Below are 20449 nucleotides of genomic sequence, written 5' to 3' on the forward strand. Positions count from 1 at the left end.
GTAAGTTTCTAGGCATGCTATATTTTTAGCTATATATATATTTTAAGCTTCTGATTTTACCACTAACATGGCTTTCTGTTTTATATACCTATATATAATGATGAGAAGAGCACTGATAGCAGGGGCTTTATGTAAGCAAGCTTAGAAATCACAGATAAGTGCTTTTGACCTAAATCTTGTGGCTCCTCAATCTGACATCTAACCTCACAGCTGTGAAATGCTGTTTGAGATTTAGCACTTCGAATCTGCCAACTAACCCAGCCATAAAGCTTGCCGCGATAAGGATTTAAGTTATGATATAACACAATTAGACATCGGCCTTCTGTTTGTTTCAACACATACTGCCGCTAGATTAGCCTAACATTTGTTTATAGTCATTTTACAAGCTTGTTGATTCGGGGCTTATATGTGCCGTACACAATGCCTCCAACAAATAATGCAGCAAGATGACTTTTTTTTTTTCACTATGGTAACTCCAATAGAAGATCCTTCGGTTAAAACCTGCTAGACGTGCGGAGATAAAGGACGGTTTAACAGCAAAAACTAATCACATATAAAAATAGCGCTTGAGTAGCAGCACACCTTAGGACGGCTTTAATCAAACGTTTGTTACCTGCCAAAAAGACCATGATCTCTTCAAAATGCAATGTGGATTAAAGTATTATCTGTCGCAAGCAGAGAACCAACCTTGGAGTGGAAGTTGGAAATATACTCATCGTAATTTTCATGTCTTTGGATAGAAAAGCCAGCCGCCTCTGCTAGATTGCAGAACTGGTTTAAAGTGTTCCCTCTCCGAGGAGCAAATACCATTGCTTTTCCCTGGAAGGATAAAGAAGGAAAAAAATAAATAAATATACTAGAAGCAAGTTGGTGGGCAAATAGCTTTACAATTAGAATACTGCAAAGCACACTCTTAAATGGTTGCATTCAGGTGGTAAGCTGTTATAAAAGACACATTCCACCCAAGCTAGGACTGGGCTTATTTTATATTTTATTTTAAATTTAAAATATTTATGAGATTGTAGCCAATTGGTTTGTAAGAAAAGCTATTCATTTAAAGCATTCTTTCTGAACCGTTTACCCCAGAGGAACCTATAAAATAATTTTCAGGTCTCGTGGAACACCTGCTCCAATTAATTGGAGTAAGTAGGGAAATGCCACTTACATTGGTGTTCAGCTGCAGAAAAGCTCCTTACATCGGTGGTCAGTGAGAAGAATGTCCCTAACATTGATGCTCAGTAGGAAGAATGCCCCCTCTACAATATCAAACTTACAGATAGCTAAAAAAAAAAGATCATTGTTGTCATTCTGATGGCTCTGCCAAATGGCACTAGCCCCCGAATATGCAGGCACCATTAAATGGGAGGGCAATCAGCCACAGCTTGCGGAACCTCAGGCAACCTCTGGAGAAATGCAGGGTTCCATGGAACCCCGGTTGAGAATGGCCGATTTAAAGTGTTACTAAACCCAGGACCCTCCATTCACTATATGCGGTCTCCCACAGTATACAGAACATAGAAATGAAATTATTTTAGTAAACGTAAACTGCTAAATACCCTTTCTCATCAGCAGTATATAGCAGTCTTGCGACTTCTATCAGTGTCTGGTTAAAGCTTTTGGAGGAGTTTTCATTCTACAATGACTGTCCTATGAGGCTGCAGGATCCCTGACCCTCTGTCTGGACAGTGCTGATTGGCTCTGTCCTGATCGCATGCACCCTCCCATGAAAAAACAGGGAGAAAACCTTTCTAGCAATACACACCACACTGAGCATGTGCAGAGTGACTCCAAAGGCTCTGTCTTATCAGGAGATGGATTAGAGACAGTGGAAGAAGGGTTGGATCAGATAAGACAGGCTCAAACAGCCTTTTTGCAAAATGTGGAGGATTAAAACCCTTAGGTTCCACGGTGAGTATAAGTATCATGTTTTACTGCATATACAGATTGATTTTACTGTAGTGGGTTTAGTAACACTTTGAAGAAAAGCCTGTCCTGAGAGAAAATTGAGGCTGCCACTGCCGATCTCTCATTTTAAAAAAAGACTAGTAAACTAGCTCAAGTACTTTAGGGTTGATTTACTAAAGACACATTAGCTGTTCACTTTGCAATGTAATTTGCACTTTGAAAGTTAATTTTTCCTAAGGTTATTGAAAGTGGTGAAGATTCACATTGCAATGAATACCCATTTGCATGCAAGGAAATAGTATTTGTGCTTGCACATGACCGGATGATAAATGTCAGCAAAGCTTCACCTTAATCACTAAGCTAAGGTAAAATTCCCTTGCAAATTAAAATTCCCTTGTAATGTTAAAGGAGAAGCAGGGTCAAAGCTATTGTGAATATACTTCTCCTGCGGGTCACAGGAGGACACTTAGTTCTGCACTCCTGTGACACAGATTCAGCCAACAGTGGGCTAAAATCCGCTGTTGGCTGATGTCACAGAGCTGGTCCAGGCTCTGCAGGGATCCCGACAAAAATGTTGTGGACCCACCCATATGTCTGACCGGCAGCTGACTCGGGCTCTCAGTACGCTGCTGAGAACCTGAACCAGCCGCTCCTGCCCCCTCCAAAGCCTGGTGGGGCAGAGCAGTCGGTGCTAACAGTCACCATCACTCTGCTCTTTAAAGACTGAGAATCGAGTGATCAGCAGTCTTTGATCACTTGGTTTTCTGTCTTAGAGATGACGGGGGACTGATACTACATCCAACTAGGTGAGTATGATGGATTTTTTTTTCTTAAAGCCCACACTCCTTTTTTTAACAGCCTATTTGCCTAGTAAATTAACCACTGTGGCAGGTCAGCTCCCCTGCGCGAACCGACGTACCTGTACAGATGTCTGCCTAGGACCCGCGATCACTGTGTACAGAGGCAGAACAGGGAACTGCCTATGTAAACAAGGCAATTCCCTGTTCTGCTTAATGACATGACAGAGATATATTGCTCCCAGTGATCAGGAACAGTTATATCTGTCATGTCCCAGTGAGCCCACCCCCCCCCCCCTACAGTTGGAACACAACCAGGAAACACAGTTAACCCCTTGATCGCCTCCTAGTGTTAACCTCTTCCCCGCCAGTGTAATTTTTACACTGATCAGTGCATTTTTATAGCACTGATCACTGTAATAATGTCACTGGTCCCCAAAAAGTGTCATTTGGGGTCAGATTTGTCCGTCGCAGTCCAGCTAAAAAAAAAAAAAATCGCAGTTCGTCTCCATTACCAGCAAAAACAATTAAAAAAAAAGCATGTTTGTACTCTCCGTTTGGATATGATTCCTGCTTAAACTGTGGTTGTAAAAGCCTGTGGCTAACCTACTTAACTCTGTAGGTGTATATGCAGATCAACGTATCCACTTCCAGGGTTATTGGGTGCGAAGAAGGGCATCAAGATCAAAGGCAACTTTCTAGTACAATTTACTAAAGAATAAGTAGATCATCCATAGAATAAAAGTTATGGGAACCACAAGGACAGGGCACGATTTATCACGTGGCAGTGACTACCTTTCAAAAACTACAAAATTAAACTATTTCTCAGAAAGTCTTCATAAAGGCAAATTTACAGCAAAAATATGCACTGCCTTAAAAAAGTATTCACACTCCTTAAAATTGTCCACATTTTGTCACGTTACAACCAAAAATTTAAATGTATTTTGTTGAGATTTTATGTGATAGACCAACACAAAGTGGCACATAATTGTAACGTGGAGTTAAAATGTTAAATGTTTTTCAAATTTTTTTACAAATAAATATCTGAAAATTGTGGTGTGCATTTGTATTCAGCAGTCAATACTTTGTAGAACCACCTTTCATTGCTACTTCAGCTGCAAGTCTTCTGTGGTTGTCTCTACCAGCTTTGCACATCTAGAGCGTGACATTATTGCCCATTCTTCCTTGCAGAATAGCTCAAGCTCTGTCAGATTGGATGGATAGCATTTATGAACAGCAATTTTCAAGTCTTGCCACAGATTCCCAATTGGATTTAGGTCTGGACTTTGACTGGGCCATTCTAACACATACAGCCATCTAAACCATTCTATTGTAGCTCTGGCTGTATGTTTAGGGTCGTTGTCTTGCTGGAAGGTGAACCTCTGCCCCAGTCTCAAGTCTTTTGCAGACTCTAAAAGACTTTCTTCTAAGATTGCCCTGTGTTTGGCTCCAACAATCTTCCCATCACCTCTGACCAGCTTCCCTGTCCCCGTTGAAGAAAAGCATACCCACAACCTGATGCTGTCACCATCATGTTTCACGGTGGTGATAGGTTGATGTGCAGTGTTAGTTTTGTGCCACACACAGCGTTTTTGCTTTTAGGCCAAAAAGTTCATTGGCTTCTCACAAACTTCAAACAGGACTTCTTATGTTAAAATGCCAAGGGGGTGAATACTTTTGCAAGGCACTGTATGAATACTTTTTCAATGCACTGTATATTGGGTAGCACAAAAGGGCATGCTTAAATAGTGATTAACACTTAAACTGCATAAATAATGGTCAGTGTATCTACCAGCATGAAGAAAATTACATTTTCTATCTACTACCAATTTACAAGGAGCTATTTTCTTTTCTTATAATAATGTATGCCAAAATAATTACACAGTAAAAATAGTAAAAAAAAGTTTGGTTATAAAAGCCAGGACTGTAGCTATATAGAAAATAAATCTTTCCTTACATATCCTCCCGAATGATACATTTATACTCTTGATTCTAAAGGCTTGAGAACATATTCTGTATTGTTATAAGGAGTAGGCTGTATTCACCTTCAGGTCACGTGCCCGAACATCAGGATTTGGAAGTGAGTGCTATGGAAGCCCAATTATTCTTGAAGTATGGGGTCACCAGACAATAAATATAATTAAACAAAGGGAGGAAATAGTGCTTGGCATTATAGCAGAGAAAATCTTGGGCAGAGAGTCTCAGCAAAAACCCATTAGAGGAGATTGAATCCACTACAAAAATTGTATTGAGCAGATCAGAATTGAACTATGGAAAAGCTGCATCCATTTCAATCTGTGGAAGAAGTGATTTCTGTGCCCATCTCTTAAACACTCTGGGGATTGAAGCCATAGCGTCTAGCTCATAACTCAAGCTTAGAGTTACAGACAGAGGAGAGCGGATTTAACCAAAAATAAGAATAATATTTTAAAAGGTATCAAAGTGTTTTTCTATCAGTCATTGACCATCTGTATATGAATCAACCCTGCAAACCAGTAAATAGTTAATATGTATTACTGAAAGTTTCAGATTTTCATGTTATTCTTCACCCTCATTGAGGATAAAACATACAATAGAGATATTTAAAGTTTGGATTTCCCAATCTTTAACTGTTAAAGGTCTGTGAACAGCAGTAATTTATCCAAAGCTGCTTCTATAGATTTGGTGAAGAAACATCTTCAGCTGCTGTGTAAAGTTGAGGTTTGGGCTTCCGGTGTGTTGTTGTACCTGTAGGAAGAAAGGGGCTGCCTACACGTGAGCCTGCTCTCTGTTTGTGAATTGCTACATATGTTCCATTGTTAGAAACTCTGATAGTTTAGAACAGACTTTCTCAACCTTGTTACCATGAAGAAACCCTGGAAATAAATTTCATGCCTCAGGGAGCCCCAGGAAAAACGATTCTATATACAGCTTATGGTACATTAGCAGGATCAGTAAAAAAAAATATCGATAATAAACAAAAGAATAAAGAATCTGGCAAGCCTGGAGTATTTGACACCTAAGGTGGATCATTTTGTAACATCCCCCTGTTCTATCCAACAAAAGTATTTTAAGATTTTTTTTTAAATTACAGTGTATCAAACATTATTGGCAAAGAAATTAACACCACATAAGGTGGTCTGTGGAGTAAAACCCCCTTACATTGGTGCTCAGTGAGAAGAATGCCTCTTATATTGAAGGTCAGTTGGAAGAATCCATCCCCCTTTGTTAGTGTTATCAATAAGGGAATACCATGCTTCAATCTAGTTTTGGGTTCATGGTTACAAGATGGCCTCATTCCCTTGAATTGGTCGCATTTGGTGTTGGTATTGCCCACAAAACACAACCGGGAGGATATTTTTGCCATGTTGTAATGCAAAGCATGTTTACACCCCTGCCCAGCTGCTTTTGCAGCTTATCCTCCATAGCGGTATTCCCGAGTGTGGCTTGGGGTGAATTTTCAGTACCAAAAGCGGTAAACCCCGAGCCACACTCGGGATCGCAGTGCAATATCCAGGCAAAGTTGTTTACCTTGTCCCCAGGATCCTGCAATGTCTGCCCGCTGTGTGTGCGAGCCGTGTCTCTGCTTGATTCATCACAGTGCCAAGCTCCGTTCCCTGCGAGCGTTGCGACGCACAGGGACGGAGCACGGCACCAAATTCAAACAGTTAAAAACACAATACACATACAGTACACTGTAATCTTACATTATAAATACTGTTCTTTCTGCCTGGAAACTGGAGATTGTCAATAGCAACCAAAAAGTGTCCCTTTACATCAAAAGATGATTTAGACCAGCTAGAAAACCGCGAAAATAAATTAGAATCACTTGAAGAATTGAGCGATAGCGATTTGTGGGGAAATCCGTCATCAAACACTGAAAATAATGACAGCGATAATTCTGCAACTGAGCAAATTTAAGTGTTTTTGATTTGATTACATTATTAAATAATTTTTATTATTATTATATTATTTTTTGTTATTATTATTTATTATATTATCATTTTTGATTTTGTGTTTCAAACTTTATCATACCCGGGATGTCTACTAGACTCTTGTTTGGACAGATTTAAGTGTGTTATTCCTAAGAATTACAGGCCTACAATATAAAACGCCAAATTTCCATGCAAAACATTGTACCGCTTTGAGCATCAAAAATCTGACATAATCATATAGCCAGGGAGGTTAAAGTGATTGTAAAGGTTGTATTTTTTTTTTTTTTTAAATGACAAACATGTTATACTTACCTGCTTTGTACAACAGTTTTTCAAAGAGCAGCACTGATCCTCTTCTTCTTGAGTCTCTGCCGATGGTCCTGGCTCCTCCCCCCTGCTGAATGCCCCCAATAGCAAGCCTCTTGCTTGCTCCTGAGCCGTACTCCTGTAATAGGACATTATTCATTCACACATAGACTGCAAGTCGCTCCCCTGCCCTCTCCTCATTGGGTCACTGGCTGTGACTGACAGCAGCAAGAGCCAATGGCTCCCGCTGCTGTATACTGGATCAAGACAGGGCTCAGGTAAGTATAAGGGGGGAGGGGCTGCACTTGGAAGGTTTTTTATCTTAATGTATATTATGTATAAAAAACTTTTGCCTTTAGAACCACTTTAAGACAAAAAGAGAGGTCCCACTGGTGCAATACAATTGATTCTGCCAAGTGACATTGGCCCAAGCACTATGCAGGCACCATCAAGTAGGAGGACAAGCCACTGCTCAGTGAACTTCCAGCAGCCTCTTGAGGAACCCTAAGATTCTATAGAACCCCGTTTGAGAATATCTGGTTTAGATTTAAGGACCACTTTTATCAAAGGTGCCTTGATGTGGCTAACTTGAAAGTGTGCCTGTGACCTTTTGTATTGGTAGCGATAGTTTATCCTAGCTTATCCTTAAGTCCTTTTGTATCGTTTTCTGTAGTTTTAGAATGGCTTATACTGCCAGGAAGAAGATATAATGTGGTACAAAACTGAATGGCAGCAGCCAGGAATTAGTACAAGACTAATGCCGTGTACACATGGCCAGACTTTTTTGACAGCAAAGGTCCAACAATTCCACTGTGTGTGGGCTTCATCGAACCTTTGCTGTTGAAAAATCAGACGGACTTTAGATTTAGAACATGTTTCAAATTTTTCCGAGGGACTCGAGTCCGGTCTAAAAATCAGTTCGTCTGTATGCTAGTCTGACGGACGAAAACCGACGCTAGGGCAGCTATTGGCTACTGGCTATGAACTTCCTTATTCTAGTCTGGTCATACGCCATCACGTTCAAATCCGTCGGACTTTGGTGTGATTGTGAGTGGCCAAATCCGTTCGTGAGGAAATTCCATTGGAAGTCCGCCGAAAGTCCGTCGGGAAGACCGTCGGACCTAGTCTGCCGGAAAGTCCGTCGTGTGTAAACGGCATTAGGATGAATGTCTTCTTGAGAGATTTGGGTTATAAAAGATTCCCCAGGATTGTAATGGAAGGATAATGAACTCACTCTCTGCTGTACAGAAGCTGGGGGTAAAATAGGTATATTTATAACTTTTTCTCACATTGTTTTTTTTTTATTTTTTTTCATTTTAATGTGACAATTTATTTATTACGATGGTGGGGGTCCAGATCTTTCAGACATCTTTTAGTCTTTAAGTGCAAGGTCCGCTCCAAATATTAATTTAGATATCTGATATTGTTAGGTATAAAAGAGATCTGAAAGACAGATACTTCAAATAACTTGTCAGATTATTAATTAGGAGAATAATTAATTGATGGGTACATCATTAAATAGATTTATGGTTACACAATTGAAGATAGTTACATAGATAATAGCTAATGGAAAGGTTGAGTATACCTAACTGACAGATAATTATCATATTAATAAATATAGTATTGTTAGAAAGATAACTCAGATGGCTGATGTTTGATAGACACAAGAAAGTCTCTACAAAATAAAAGAGGTGGGGACCCTGTTGAATTAAGCAGATCTTGCTTATTACACCAGAGATTCTTTAGAATTGTCAATAACCTTTATGTCTATTATCTATCTATCTATCTCCCAAAATCAGGTTGACCAATGTACTTAGTTTTAGAATGACAGAAATAATCTAGCCCCATTTGGGTTTGATAGTAGTTTCCACCTAGCAGAGCAGATTATTACTGTATTGTTGAAAACATCTCAGTGGGAGAACAAAGCATAAATAAACCACGGAGCATCAGAACATGGAGGATGTAGGCATTCAGAGAAGGCCAAGCACCAAGGGTGAAGGCTCTTTGGACCTCTTTGGAGGGACATTATACATTCCACAAAGGGTTACCAATGGCCAAAAGGACCTTTAAGGACCAGTTCTTTGGTCATTGACCTATCACCAAGTAAGTATCATTCTTATTACACTATTTTTCCAGAGATTGGACCATACCTTTTAAATACCCAATGTAAAAAGGACTGGGCACTGTTAAAGCCCAAATCCAAGCTAAACAAACATTGCAGAAAATATGCAAAAATATTTCTAAATACAAATGTTTTGTGTGTTCTTACTTGAATCTTAATCTTCTTTTTGTATTTTTTTTTCTTCAGATTTGTGCAGTAATTCAGCATAAAACAACCTACTTTACTTATGATCAGGAGTTTCGGTTCTGATGCAGGAAGGATGCTCAGCACTACTCTCTCTCCATGTGTGGGATGACTGGTCTAGTCTCGACCCCCTCCTGCTGGATATCACCCACAGCTCTTGCCTCTGCACAAACTATGTACAGCCCATTGATGATGTCAATTCTAATTTACATGGTAATATGTACAGTGCCTTGAAAAAGTATTCATACCCCTTGACATTTTCAACATTGAAGTGGAAGGAAAATGATAAATGGTTTTCCAAATTTTTTTACAAATAAATATCTTAAAGGTGTAGCGTGAATTTGTATTCAGCCCCCTTTACTCTGATATTCCTGCCTAAAATCTAGTGGAAACAATTATCTTCAGAAGTCATCTGATTAGTAAATATAGTATACCTGTGTGTTAATCTAATCTCCGTACAAATACAGCTGTTCTGTGAAGCCCTCAGAGGTTTGTTAGAGAGCCTTGGTGAACAGACAGCATCACAAAGGCCAAGGAGCCCATCAGACAGGTCAGGGATAAAGTTGTGGAGAAGTTTAAAGCAGGGTTATGTTTTTTAACATTTTTTTTAGAACAAACATGTCATACTTACCTGCAGTGGTTTTGCACAGAGCAGCCTCAATCCTCCCCTTGTCAGGTCCCCTCCTGGACTCTCTCTTTTCTGGGAAGGCTGTCCACAAGGTTTAGAAGTGTGTCTATAGGAATGGATGACCATTCTTCCAGAAGCGCATTTGTAAGGTCAGGTGAGCTCACAGTCTCCGCTCTAATTCATCCCAAAGGTGTTCTATTGGGTTGAGGTCAGAACCTTGCTATGTGCACTGGTGTGCAATCATGTTGGTACAGGAAGGGGCAATCCCCAAACTGTTCCCACAAAGTTAGGAGCAGGAAATTATCCAAAATGTCTTGGTATGCTGATGCCCTTCACTGAAACTAAGGGGCCAAGCCCAACCCCTGAAAAACAACTCCACACAGAGTCCTGACCTCAACCCGAAAGAGCACCTTTGGGATGAATTAGAGCAGAGACTGCAAGCCAGGCCTTCTTGCCCACATCAGAGTCTGACCTCACAAATGCGCTTCTGGATGAATGGTCGAACATCCCCCATTGACACACTCCTAAACCTTGTGGACAGCCTTCCCAGAAGAGTTGAAGCTGTTGTAGCTGCAAAGGAGCCAACTCAATGTTGAACCCTACAGACTAATGCCCTGTACACACGGTCGGATATTCCGACCACAAAATCCATCAGATTTTTTCCGACGGACTTTGGCCGAAAATTGTGTTGCAAACACCTAGTCACACAAAGCTGTCAGAAGATCTGATCGTTCTGAACGAGGTGACATCAAACACATACGTCTGGACTATAAACGGGCCAGTAGTCAATAGCTTTCGTCTCTTTGTTTATTCTCAGCGTGGCACTTTGTCCGTCGGAATTGTCTACACATGATCGGAATTTATGCGATCGGATTTTGTTGTCAGAAAATCTGTCGGAAAAAGTCAGATGAAGCCCACACACGATCGGATTTTCCAACAACATGATCCGATCGCACATTTTCCGTCAGAAAATCCAACCGTTTGTACAGGGCATAAGACTGGGATGCTATTAAAGTTAATGCAAAGGCAGGCATCCCAATACTTTTGGTAATATAGTGCATGCTTTCTCCTAAAAAGCTGAATGCACAAACCTTGAACACCAACTGTGGCAGTTATCTATTTTGATTAAAAGTTCTGCTTTAATTACAATAATGCAAGCCACTATTGAAATTGGAATGCCAGTATTGCACAGAAGATATTTGCAACAAAATATCTGCACCTAAAAATTTAGGTCCAAAATAATTTATTATTGCATTCAGGGTTTTTTTTTCTTACAGTTGACTTTACGCCATAATATTTAGTATCTAGCTTTTTCATTAACCACATAATACTTGTAATGAATGCCTTTTGACTAAGGAACAAACATACAGTTAAGCGAAGATATTTGAGTGTCAGACACAGGCTTGACAGACGGAAATTCTAGTCGAAGTGGATTGTGCTGTGAAAGGGCTGTGCAATGTCTGATTTGTTTTCACAATGCTTACCACCTGCGAAGCCGCTCTGATAGAACACAGGTTTTCACTTTAACTCTGAGATGAAAGGCGTGCTCTTGGTTATGCCTTTAGTCTACTGCAATGTGTTGCTAAACTATATCCCTGCTGTTCTTCAAGAATTGATGGCGAGTTTATTTCTCCTTAGGTTGCAGCTCTTGGCGGATCAGCTTTGAGTTTTTAATATACAGCGATGTGCACCACCTGTGAGACAGTTCCGATGGGACACTGAGTTCATCTCCAGCTTCAGGCTGGAAAATTAAAGATTTTTCCTGTGCTGGGCAGGTTCTGTTTTCAATCCGCCGCTTTGCTGGGTTATTATGTATCACTGCTTCACTCTGTGAAATGGCCCCAATTGTTGACACACTTTTCACCAACACATTGCTGGCAATAATGTACATTCAGATGAAAATACTCTACATTTGCCAGTGCTTCACACCCTGGAGGTTGGATTGCTTGGAGTTTTGAATGACTTTATACCCCGGACCCATGCTCAAACTTTAATCCGTGTGTTGCTGTTTTATGCTAGGAAATTGATATTGTTAGGATGGAAAAATAATGCTGCACCCTCCATACAAAGCTTTTATCATTTGGTGAATAAAGATCTACCTGTTTTCAAGTTGATATATATAAGGGTAGGGCTTGCCTTAAAAAGTTCTTTAAAATCTGGCAGCCTTGGCTTGATATTTCTTTTGGAAACATACTCCGCTATCTCAACAACCGTAATATGGTAAATATATTTTGATGCCATCATGGGGTTACATAGTTACATAGTTAGTCAGGTTGAAAAAAGACAAGTCCATCTAGTCCAAACATAAAATAAATAAATAAATAAAATAAAAAATATCATACAATCCCATATACCCAATCCTATACCCACAGTTGATCCAGAGGAAGGCGAAAAAAAAAAACACCAGAAAAGCAGGATCGAATTTGCTACAACAGGGGAAAAAAATCCTTCCTGATCCCAGAGAGGCAATCGGATTTTCCCTGGATTAACTTTGCATGTAAATGTTAGTACCCAGTTATATTTATGTACATTTAGGAAGGAACCCAGGCCTTTCATAAAGCAATCTACTGAGCTGACCAGAACCACCTCTGGAGGGAGTCTATTACACATTTTCGCAGCTCTTACTGTGAAGAAACCTTTCCGTATTTGGAGATGAAATCTCTTTTCCTCTAGACCTAAAGAGTGCCCTCTTGTCCTCAGTGTTGACCGTAAAGTGATTAACTCAACACCAAGTTCCCTTATATATTTATACATGTTGATCATATCCCCCCTTAATCTCCTCTTCTCAAGACAGAATAAATTCAGTTCCTCTAATCTTTCCTCATAGCTGAGCTCCTCCATGCCTCTTATCAGTTTGGTTGCCCTTCTCTGCACTTTCTCCAGTTCTCTGGGGTGGATGTGTTGAAAGTGTGGGCTATGGGCTTCTTGGTCTCTCCTGTTCAAAGGTGAGGGTGGAGGTGGAGGGGGAGTGAGTGTTGTATGACTGATTGGTATGGCTGTGTATGATTCTTTTATCTCTATAAAAAATTTTTTTTAAACTAATAGAGCAATAAGTTGGGCTCTGTTGTGTCCTTACCATTTGATTACGATTGTTAATGTTTGCCCTGTTACTCCCTATTGGGAGAAGTGTGTGCTATGTCTCCATTTTGGTAACTAGTTAGCCTTGTATGGCTTGTTTTTTATTATCTGCACATTCCTGTAACAACGTTTCTGCTGTTGAACTATGTGAAAAGAAACACCTTAAAAAAAAATCACGTACATTCAGAAATGGCTGCTGGGTTTATTAGTTGCATTTAACATGGGTTTCTGGTGAGAGGCTGCCGGTCATGAAGGATGGGGTAGGCTTTTTTAAATAAGTCATAATAACGTGTTTTTAATAAGTCTTTCCTTTGTTTTTTTGTTTCTTTACAACGTGGCAGAAGATTTTTTTGCACAATCTCCTAATGTTATTTGCACTTTTCTGGTGCATTGATGAATGAATAGATTTAAAACTGTAATGCCGCGTACACACGAGAGGACTTATGTCCGGCAGACTTCCAAAGGAGTTCTGCCGGAGTTCCGACGGAGTTCTGGCGGACTTTTCGGCCGAACGGACTTGGACACACACGATCACACTAAACTCCGACGGATTCGAACGTGATGACGTACGACCCGACTCGAATAAGGAAGTTCATAGCCAGTAGCCAATAGCTGCCCTAGAGGGGAGTAGCATACACACGAGCGGATTTTTCGAAGGGGACCGGGTCCAGCGGAGTTCCGTCGGGAAAATTTGAAGCATGCTTCATTTCTAAAGTCCGTCAGACTTTTGCGAAGCTAAAGTCCGTTGCAGCCCACACACGATCGGATAGTCTGACGGACTCGGTCTGACGGACTTTGGATGTTGAAAAGTCCGCTCGTGTGTACGGGGCTTTAGTGAAGAAAAACCATAACAGATGAAATGTGAAACATCTCACCTATTAAAAAAAAAAGGTAGTACCGTATGACCAGTTTTCTAATCCGCACATTATGGCTAGAGCACACTGTCAGAATCTGACCTCACATTTCTTTACTGCAGTTAAAACAATACAGTGCAAGTGAAGACATTTGTGAATATTGGACCCAAGTACTATACTATACCACATCCTGAACTGCCATCCGAATATCTCAAAATCTGGAGAGTCATCTCTTAACTCTGGGCTCTGCTCTCTTAGCTCAGCTGGAACCCCTTGCTCTGTGGAAATCAACTCATTGGCGTGTCCCCCATCCTAGGCTTATGTTACTTTTGCAAGTCTCCAGCTCCTCCAACCTTGGAGCATTGGAGATTATTAATTGATTTTGTTTTTTCAACGTATAAAGCAGCCTACAACAGCATAGAATGTTCAGTTAAATTCAATAAAATATGGTCCCCTTGACTGGAGTCTCCAGATACAGCTACATCAAGTACAAGTTATCTGGTAAACCTAATTTCAACAGGCACCTGCCCAACTGAGAACCCTGCAGAGAATACAAAATGAAGTTAGGTGCTCCTTTAACCACTTGAGACCCACGCTATAGCCGAATGATGGATACAGCGCGGATCTCCTTTGCCGGGACTACGTCTATTGACGTAGTCCCGTGCACGAGCGGCCTGCGCACCCCCTGAGGTGCGCGCGCGGCACGCTCTGTGATCAGCGAGTCTACGAGACTGGCCTGATCACCGATCCGTGCAAGGGGTCGATCCCGACCCCTTATCACGTGATCAGCTGTCAGCCAATGACAGCTGATCATGTGATATAACGGAGCCGGTAATCGGCTATTATTCCTCCTCGTACTGACAGCGCGAGGAGAAAAACAAAAAGCCGATCACCGGCGGCCGTGATCGGGACATCAGTCCCGATCACGGCCAGCCCTGCCAGTGCCCACCTGCCCCCTGCTTTGCCACATTAATAAAAAAATGTGTCCCCCCAGTGCCACCCAGCAGTGCCCATAGTGCCACCCAGCAGTGCCCACAGTGCCACCCAGCAGTGCCCACAGTGCCACCCAGCAGTGCCCACAATCTGCCTCAACAAAGGTGCTGCACCCCAGTGCCACATATCCGTGCCCAGCAGTGCCGCCCATCAGTGCCCAGCAGTGCCACCTATCAGAGCCACCTATCAGTGCCACCTATCAGTACCCATCAGTCCCATCTATCAGTGCCCCTTAGTGCCACCCATCCGTGCCACCCATCTGTGCCACCCATCCGTACCATCTTATCTGTGCCTGTCTTTGCCCATCAGTGCCGCCTTATCTGTGCCCACCGGTGCCGCCTTATCTGTGCCTATTAGTGCCGCCTTAACTATGCCTATCAGTGCCCACCAGTGCAGCCTATCAGTGCCCACCAATGCAGCCTATCAGTGCCCACCAGTGCAGCCTATCAGTGCCGCCTCATCAGCGCACTTCAATGAAGGAGAAAAATGACCTGTTTGCAAAATTTTATAACAAACTATTAAACATGATTTTTTTTTTTGCATCTTTTTTTGTTTGTTTAGCAAAAAATAAAACTCCCAGCTGTGATTAAATACCACCAAAAAGAAAGCTCTATTTGTGGGAAAAAAATGATAAAAATTTCATTTGGGTACAGTGTTGTATGCCCGCGCAATTGTCATTCAAATTGCATCAGCGCTGAAAGCTGAAAATTGGTCTGGGACTGAGGGGGGTTTAAGTGCCCAGTAAGCAAGTGGTTAAAAGAAACTCATTGGAGTGTCCCCCATCCTAAGCGTATGTTACTTTGGCAGTCCATGGCTCTTCCAACCCTGGAGCATTGGAAATCCTTAATTGTTTTTACTTCATATGAAGCAGCCTATACCAGCAGAAGATGTTCGGGTAAATTCAATCAAATATGGTATCCTTGGCTGGGGTCTCTAGACACACTGCATGAAATTAGCTAGTAAACAAAGTTCTAACTCAACCCTGCTCAATTGTGATGCCTGTAGAGAAAATGCATTATGCAGTGCATTCATAGAACACCCCCTGCTGTCGGGCAGAGTTTATTATTACCTCCTAAGTTCAAGTCACATGTTTATCATGATTATTAAAGAGTGCCTCTTCTTGCCCCCGAGATTCAGGTGTTGGCCCCCTTTCTCGATCCCATATCACATCCTCACATGCCAAATAGTGCCTAATGCAGTGGGAGGTTTTTATGAGTTGAGCACACTCCGCTTGGAAATCTAGGCATGACAGATTTGTCTTATATTTTTATTTTCTATGCTTTCTAACCAGTATTACCAAAATCATACTGAAAAGAAATTTTAAAAAAAACTATACAGTTTATTCAAGAACTTCCCTAGTGTCTGACTGAAGACAGAAGAAATAGCAACACACTGATTCCCTCCTTCTGTCAAGTTTTTATTGGCATCTGTGTTCCTGTGCGCTGGGTAGATTCACCTTCTCTATATGGCCTGGTGATCGCTATCACTTACACAGAAAGTGATGGAAAATTCAAGATTTTATGGTTTTCCCCAAAACAGGAGGTGAAGAAAATTATGAGAACACCTGTTCTTGTGACAACTGTTAAAAGAGGATTCCTTCTCACCTATGCCCTGTACAAACAGTCGGAAATTCAGACGGAAAAGGTCTGATCGGATTATATTGTCGGAAAATCTGATCCTGTGTGGGCTCTATCAGACTTTTTCCGGCGGAATTTCCGCCGGAAAAAAATTGATAGCAGCACCTCAAATTTTCAGACAATCTGATCGGACTTTTTCCGATCGTTTGAAGAGAATTCCGATCGGACAAAGTGCCACGCATGCTCAGATCAAATTACGAGACCAAAGCTATTGGCTACTAGCCGCAATGTAGTCCCGTTGCAACGAATGAACGTCATCACGTTCCGAAATGTTTGGATTTTCCTACAACTTTGTCCGACCGTGTGTATGCAACACCAGTTTCGGACAAAATCTATCGGAAAAAATCAGACGGATTTTGTTGTCGGAATGTCCGACCGTGTGTACGGGGGGCTTACTGTTACGTCTCCATGATAGTAAGTGAGATGTAGAGGAAGGTGTTTCAAACAGTAGAAATGAGTGTTCTGTTGCCTTATGAGTTTATGTGAAATATCCATTAATAGCTGTAAAATATTGTATTTATGAATATATTTAATTTAGCTTGTATCTATGAAGGGCGTGCAACATAGCTTGACAGAAGTGTCTGTTAGACCAGACAATTCAGTGCCTAGGCTTGTGTATTTAAACAATGTGACCCAAACCTCATTGTTCTACCCATATTCACTTCAAAGGATCCCATGTTTGGATATTCAATGAAGGGAGGCCAACCCACAATCAATACTTAACTTTCTGGGAAAAGATCAAGTTAATCTCCTGCTCAGAATGGGCACAAGGATTTAGGCAAAGTATAGGGATTGGAGATATAGCCAGTCCTTAACCAGGAATAGGGAAGCCCACCAATCAGAGCCACGCCACGCAAACCAATGAGGAATCAGCCTGTAATGATATACTAGATGGGAAACACACACTCCATGGCAGAGCAGTCACGTGAAAGGAATCTCTAAGGGAATGGTAAATATGGGAAATCTCCCTTGTACTTGTATTTGTACTTGTATCTAAATATGCTGGTCGTAAATCTTTTATGTCCTAATGTTTGTAGATTAATGTTTTAAGGAATATACTCTCTATTCTTTCATGTAATCCATGATTGTTACCCTTTTCCTGTACAATTAGCTAGCTTGATGTGTATTAGTCTAGGCCTACTTTACTATATACCAATACATTTTTGTTATTGCGTTAAAGATTTCACTCATGGTCAAAGAACTCTCATTTAACCCAAATTATAGCTGAGAGATATTAAATCTCAAATATAGTACATGGGTAATTACGGGGGGACAGTTCCAAGCCTGAAAAAAAAAATACATTAGGCCCTGCACTACTGCTTTTCATCTATGGCTAAATAAGCTAAAAAGGGTCAAGAGACCTAAACATTTTCATAGGCTGCATAGAGTTGACGTTAGTCCATAACTTTTTGGGTACTTTGCTAGGGAGAGTGGTTACCTGCTTAACCATGCATACACTTTGACCTCCAGCAAATAGAGTATAAACATAAAAACAGCGCAAAAACCATCTACTGCTTTGTTCAAAACATTTGATCAAAGGAAAAGTATAGCCAAAGTTATTTTGGCTATACTTCACCTATAGTTCACAGGAGTTCTGCACTCTGACCCATTTTTAGCCAACAAAGGGCTAAACCCCATTGTCAGCTGATGTCACTCAGCTGGGGAAAGAGCCCAACTTTACAGTCAGATTTTGCCCAGATGCCTGAATCGGCAGCTGGCTCAGCCTCTCAGCGATCTGCCGAGAGCCTGTACAGCCCAGCCCAGTGAGCACTGGAGGGACAGAGCAGGGAGCCGATGACTGACAGTCACGGCTCTCTGCTCAGAGAGGAGGGGAGAACTGAGCGATCAGTGGTATTTGATCTCTCGGTTCTCAATGCAGAGCCGGCGGGGGACAGATGCAGCATTGGATTAATGCTGCATCCACCCTAGTCAGTATAAATGTTTGTTTTGTCCATACTTCTCTTTTAATACAACATGCACATACAGAGGGTAACTAGAATAGCTCACCAGAGTCCTATTTATGAGTCAAAGGCACAGAACATACAGGTGAAGTTTAAATAAAGTCTGTACTTCACATATGTATACTTTTTCCTGTCTAGTGATTAAAGGCCAAAAGTTGAATGTTTCCACTTTACCAATAGAGCGGTATATCACCATAACAGATACATTTTGAAGGGAAGTACCCTTATTCATGAAGCCTTATCCTCTTGGAAACACATTAGTCCAGAATTCTCACATTCTTTAAATAGCTGTTAGTGCTGATTAAGAACAGCTAGAAATCATTTACAGTGAAAGTTAGATCCATGTATGGTAAGAAGGTCCAAGAATATATGTTACTCCATCCTATATATAGTATATCATCTGTGCGCTCACACTATAGTCTCTGCAGAAAAAAGAAGTTCAATTTCATAAGATCTCCCTTTTCTTATTTTATTGGCTGTTAAGTATTTAGATGTCTATTGATAAAAAAACAAAAAAAAACATGTTATGCACCATTGATAAAAAATCAATTTTAAGATATATTGCTGGGGGATTGTTGAGGGAAGCCTGTACAGAGAGAAATACATAGCCGACCGCTGCTAACCTACTGCTGAAAATGCTAGTTCTTTGGCAGTACTATAAAACATGGACCTGAAACAAGCATATAGATAAGGGATATGCAATTAGCGGACTTCCAGCTGTTGCAAAACTACAAGTCCCATCATGCCTCTGCCTCCGGGTGTCATGCTTGTGGCTGTCAGAGTCTCGCTATGCCTCATGGGACTTGTAGTTCTGCAACAGCTGGAGGTCCGCTAATTGCATATCCCTGATATAGATCAAGGTCAGAGTGAAGTTGGCACACAAACCTTTTAAGTCTTTTTTTCACTATGTTCATATGATCCAGGAAATCCTCTCTATTTACCATGTTGATAGAATTGAAATTAGAGATTTGTATTTCCTGCACACATCAGAACAAATGGAAAACTGGAATCACTGTGTATATACTCTGTGCCTGTTGTAGACTGCCAATGAAATCTATATAGGAGGAAATGTAGGTGACTATACCGCACTCATCAATCAGCAACTAGACTACCCAGTACTAAAACTTAAGGCTCTATTTACATGTTTGTGTTGTGGAATAATGTAGTAATGCACAGAAATGAGTAGGGTGTATGGCAGTGCCATTCATTAAAGCAGAAGTAAACCTATCGGTTTAACAGTTTAAAAAAAACATATTACATGTCTGGCATGTGCTAGGAATGTAACTGTCACATTGGTTGTGCTCCCAACCAAACTGTCAAACCCTCTAATGGCTGGTGTCATAACTGATCACATGTGCAGCATCATGGAAGTTGAAGATTAAACAGAGGCCAAGATGGCAGTTTCCTTGGCTGAAAACAATAGGAGGGTTTACTTTCACTTTAATGCCTCTTTCACATGGGATGGATCCGTGTTGATCCGCCCCATGGACATCCGCTTGCTCAGTGGGATTCGCTCCACCGATCCCCGCTGAGCAGGAAGATGACAGGTCCATCTCTGCACAATGTGCGGTGACGGACCTGTCAGAGCGCCGCTCTCCTCTATGGGAGATCGGATGATGACGGACCGCAGAGTCCGTCATCGCCCGATCCGGAGATGGATGGAAAAGTAGGTTCTTCCACTGTCGTGCTTTTTCGTATCGGAGCGGGTTGGATGTCAGCAGACATGTCACCGCTGACATCTGACGCTCCATAGAGGTCTATGGAGCATCCGTTTAGGCCCGCCTAAAAAACTGACAGGCAGATCTGAATGGATCGTTCGTCTGAAAGAGGCCTTAGAATAAGACCCAAACACACCTAGCCAGTGCACCACAACACGTGCATTTTAGCCACAGATGGTAACAATCTGTGCCTTGCATATTTTTTTTTTTTGTTGTGTTGGGAAAAATGGTGGAGATCTGTTCAAACCTGGGTTGCAGTGCATTGACAGCCCATTCAACAGGAAATAATGTGTGCTAACACACACGTGGTAACACAAAAACAACTTCTACTGTCAATGATTTTTGTGGTTCTG

General features: G+C 41.3%; 1 protein-coding gene across 1 annotated transcript in view; it reads right to left on the bottom strand.

The window, feature by feature from the left end:
• The window catches only part of CAMKMT (calmodulin-lysine N-methyltransferase), a 662536-nt gene that overhangs the window by 58700 nt on the left and 583387 nt on the right, over positions 1–20449 (bottom strand). The window contains exon 10 of the mRNA XM_077485659.1: positions 688–819. Coding sequence (XP_077341785.1) covers positions 688–819 — 132 coding nt within the window. The remainder of the gene's footprint in view (positions 1–687; positions 820–20449) is intronic.

The sequence above is a fragment of the Lithobates pipiens genome, unplaced genomic scaffold, assembly GCF_037356315.1.
Source record: "Lithobates pipiens isolate NorthernLeopardFrog02 unplaced genomic scaffold, aLitPip1_a1.2 Scaffold_18, whole genome shotgun sequence".
Classification (NCBI taxonomy): Eukaryota; Metazoa; Chordata; class Amphibia; order Anura; family Ranidae; genus Lithobates; species Lithobates pipiens.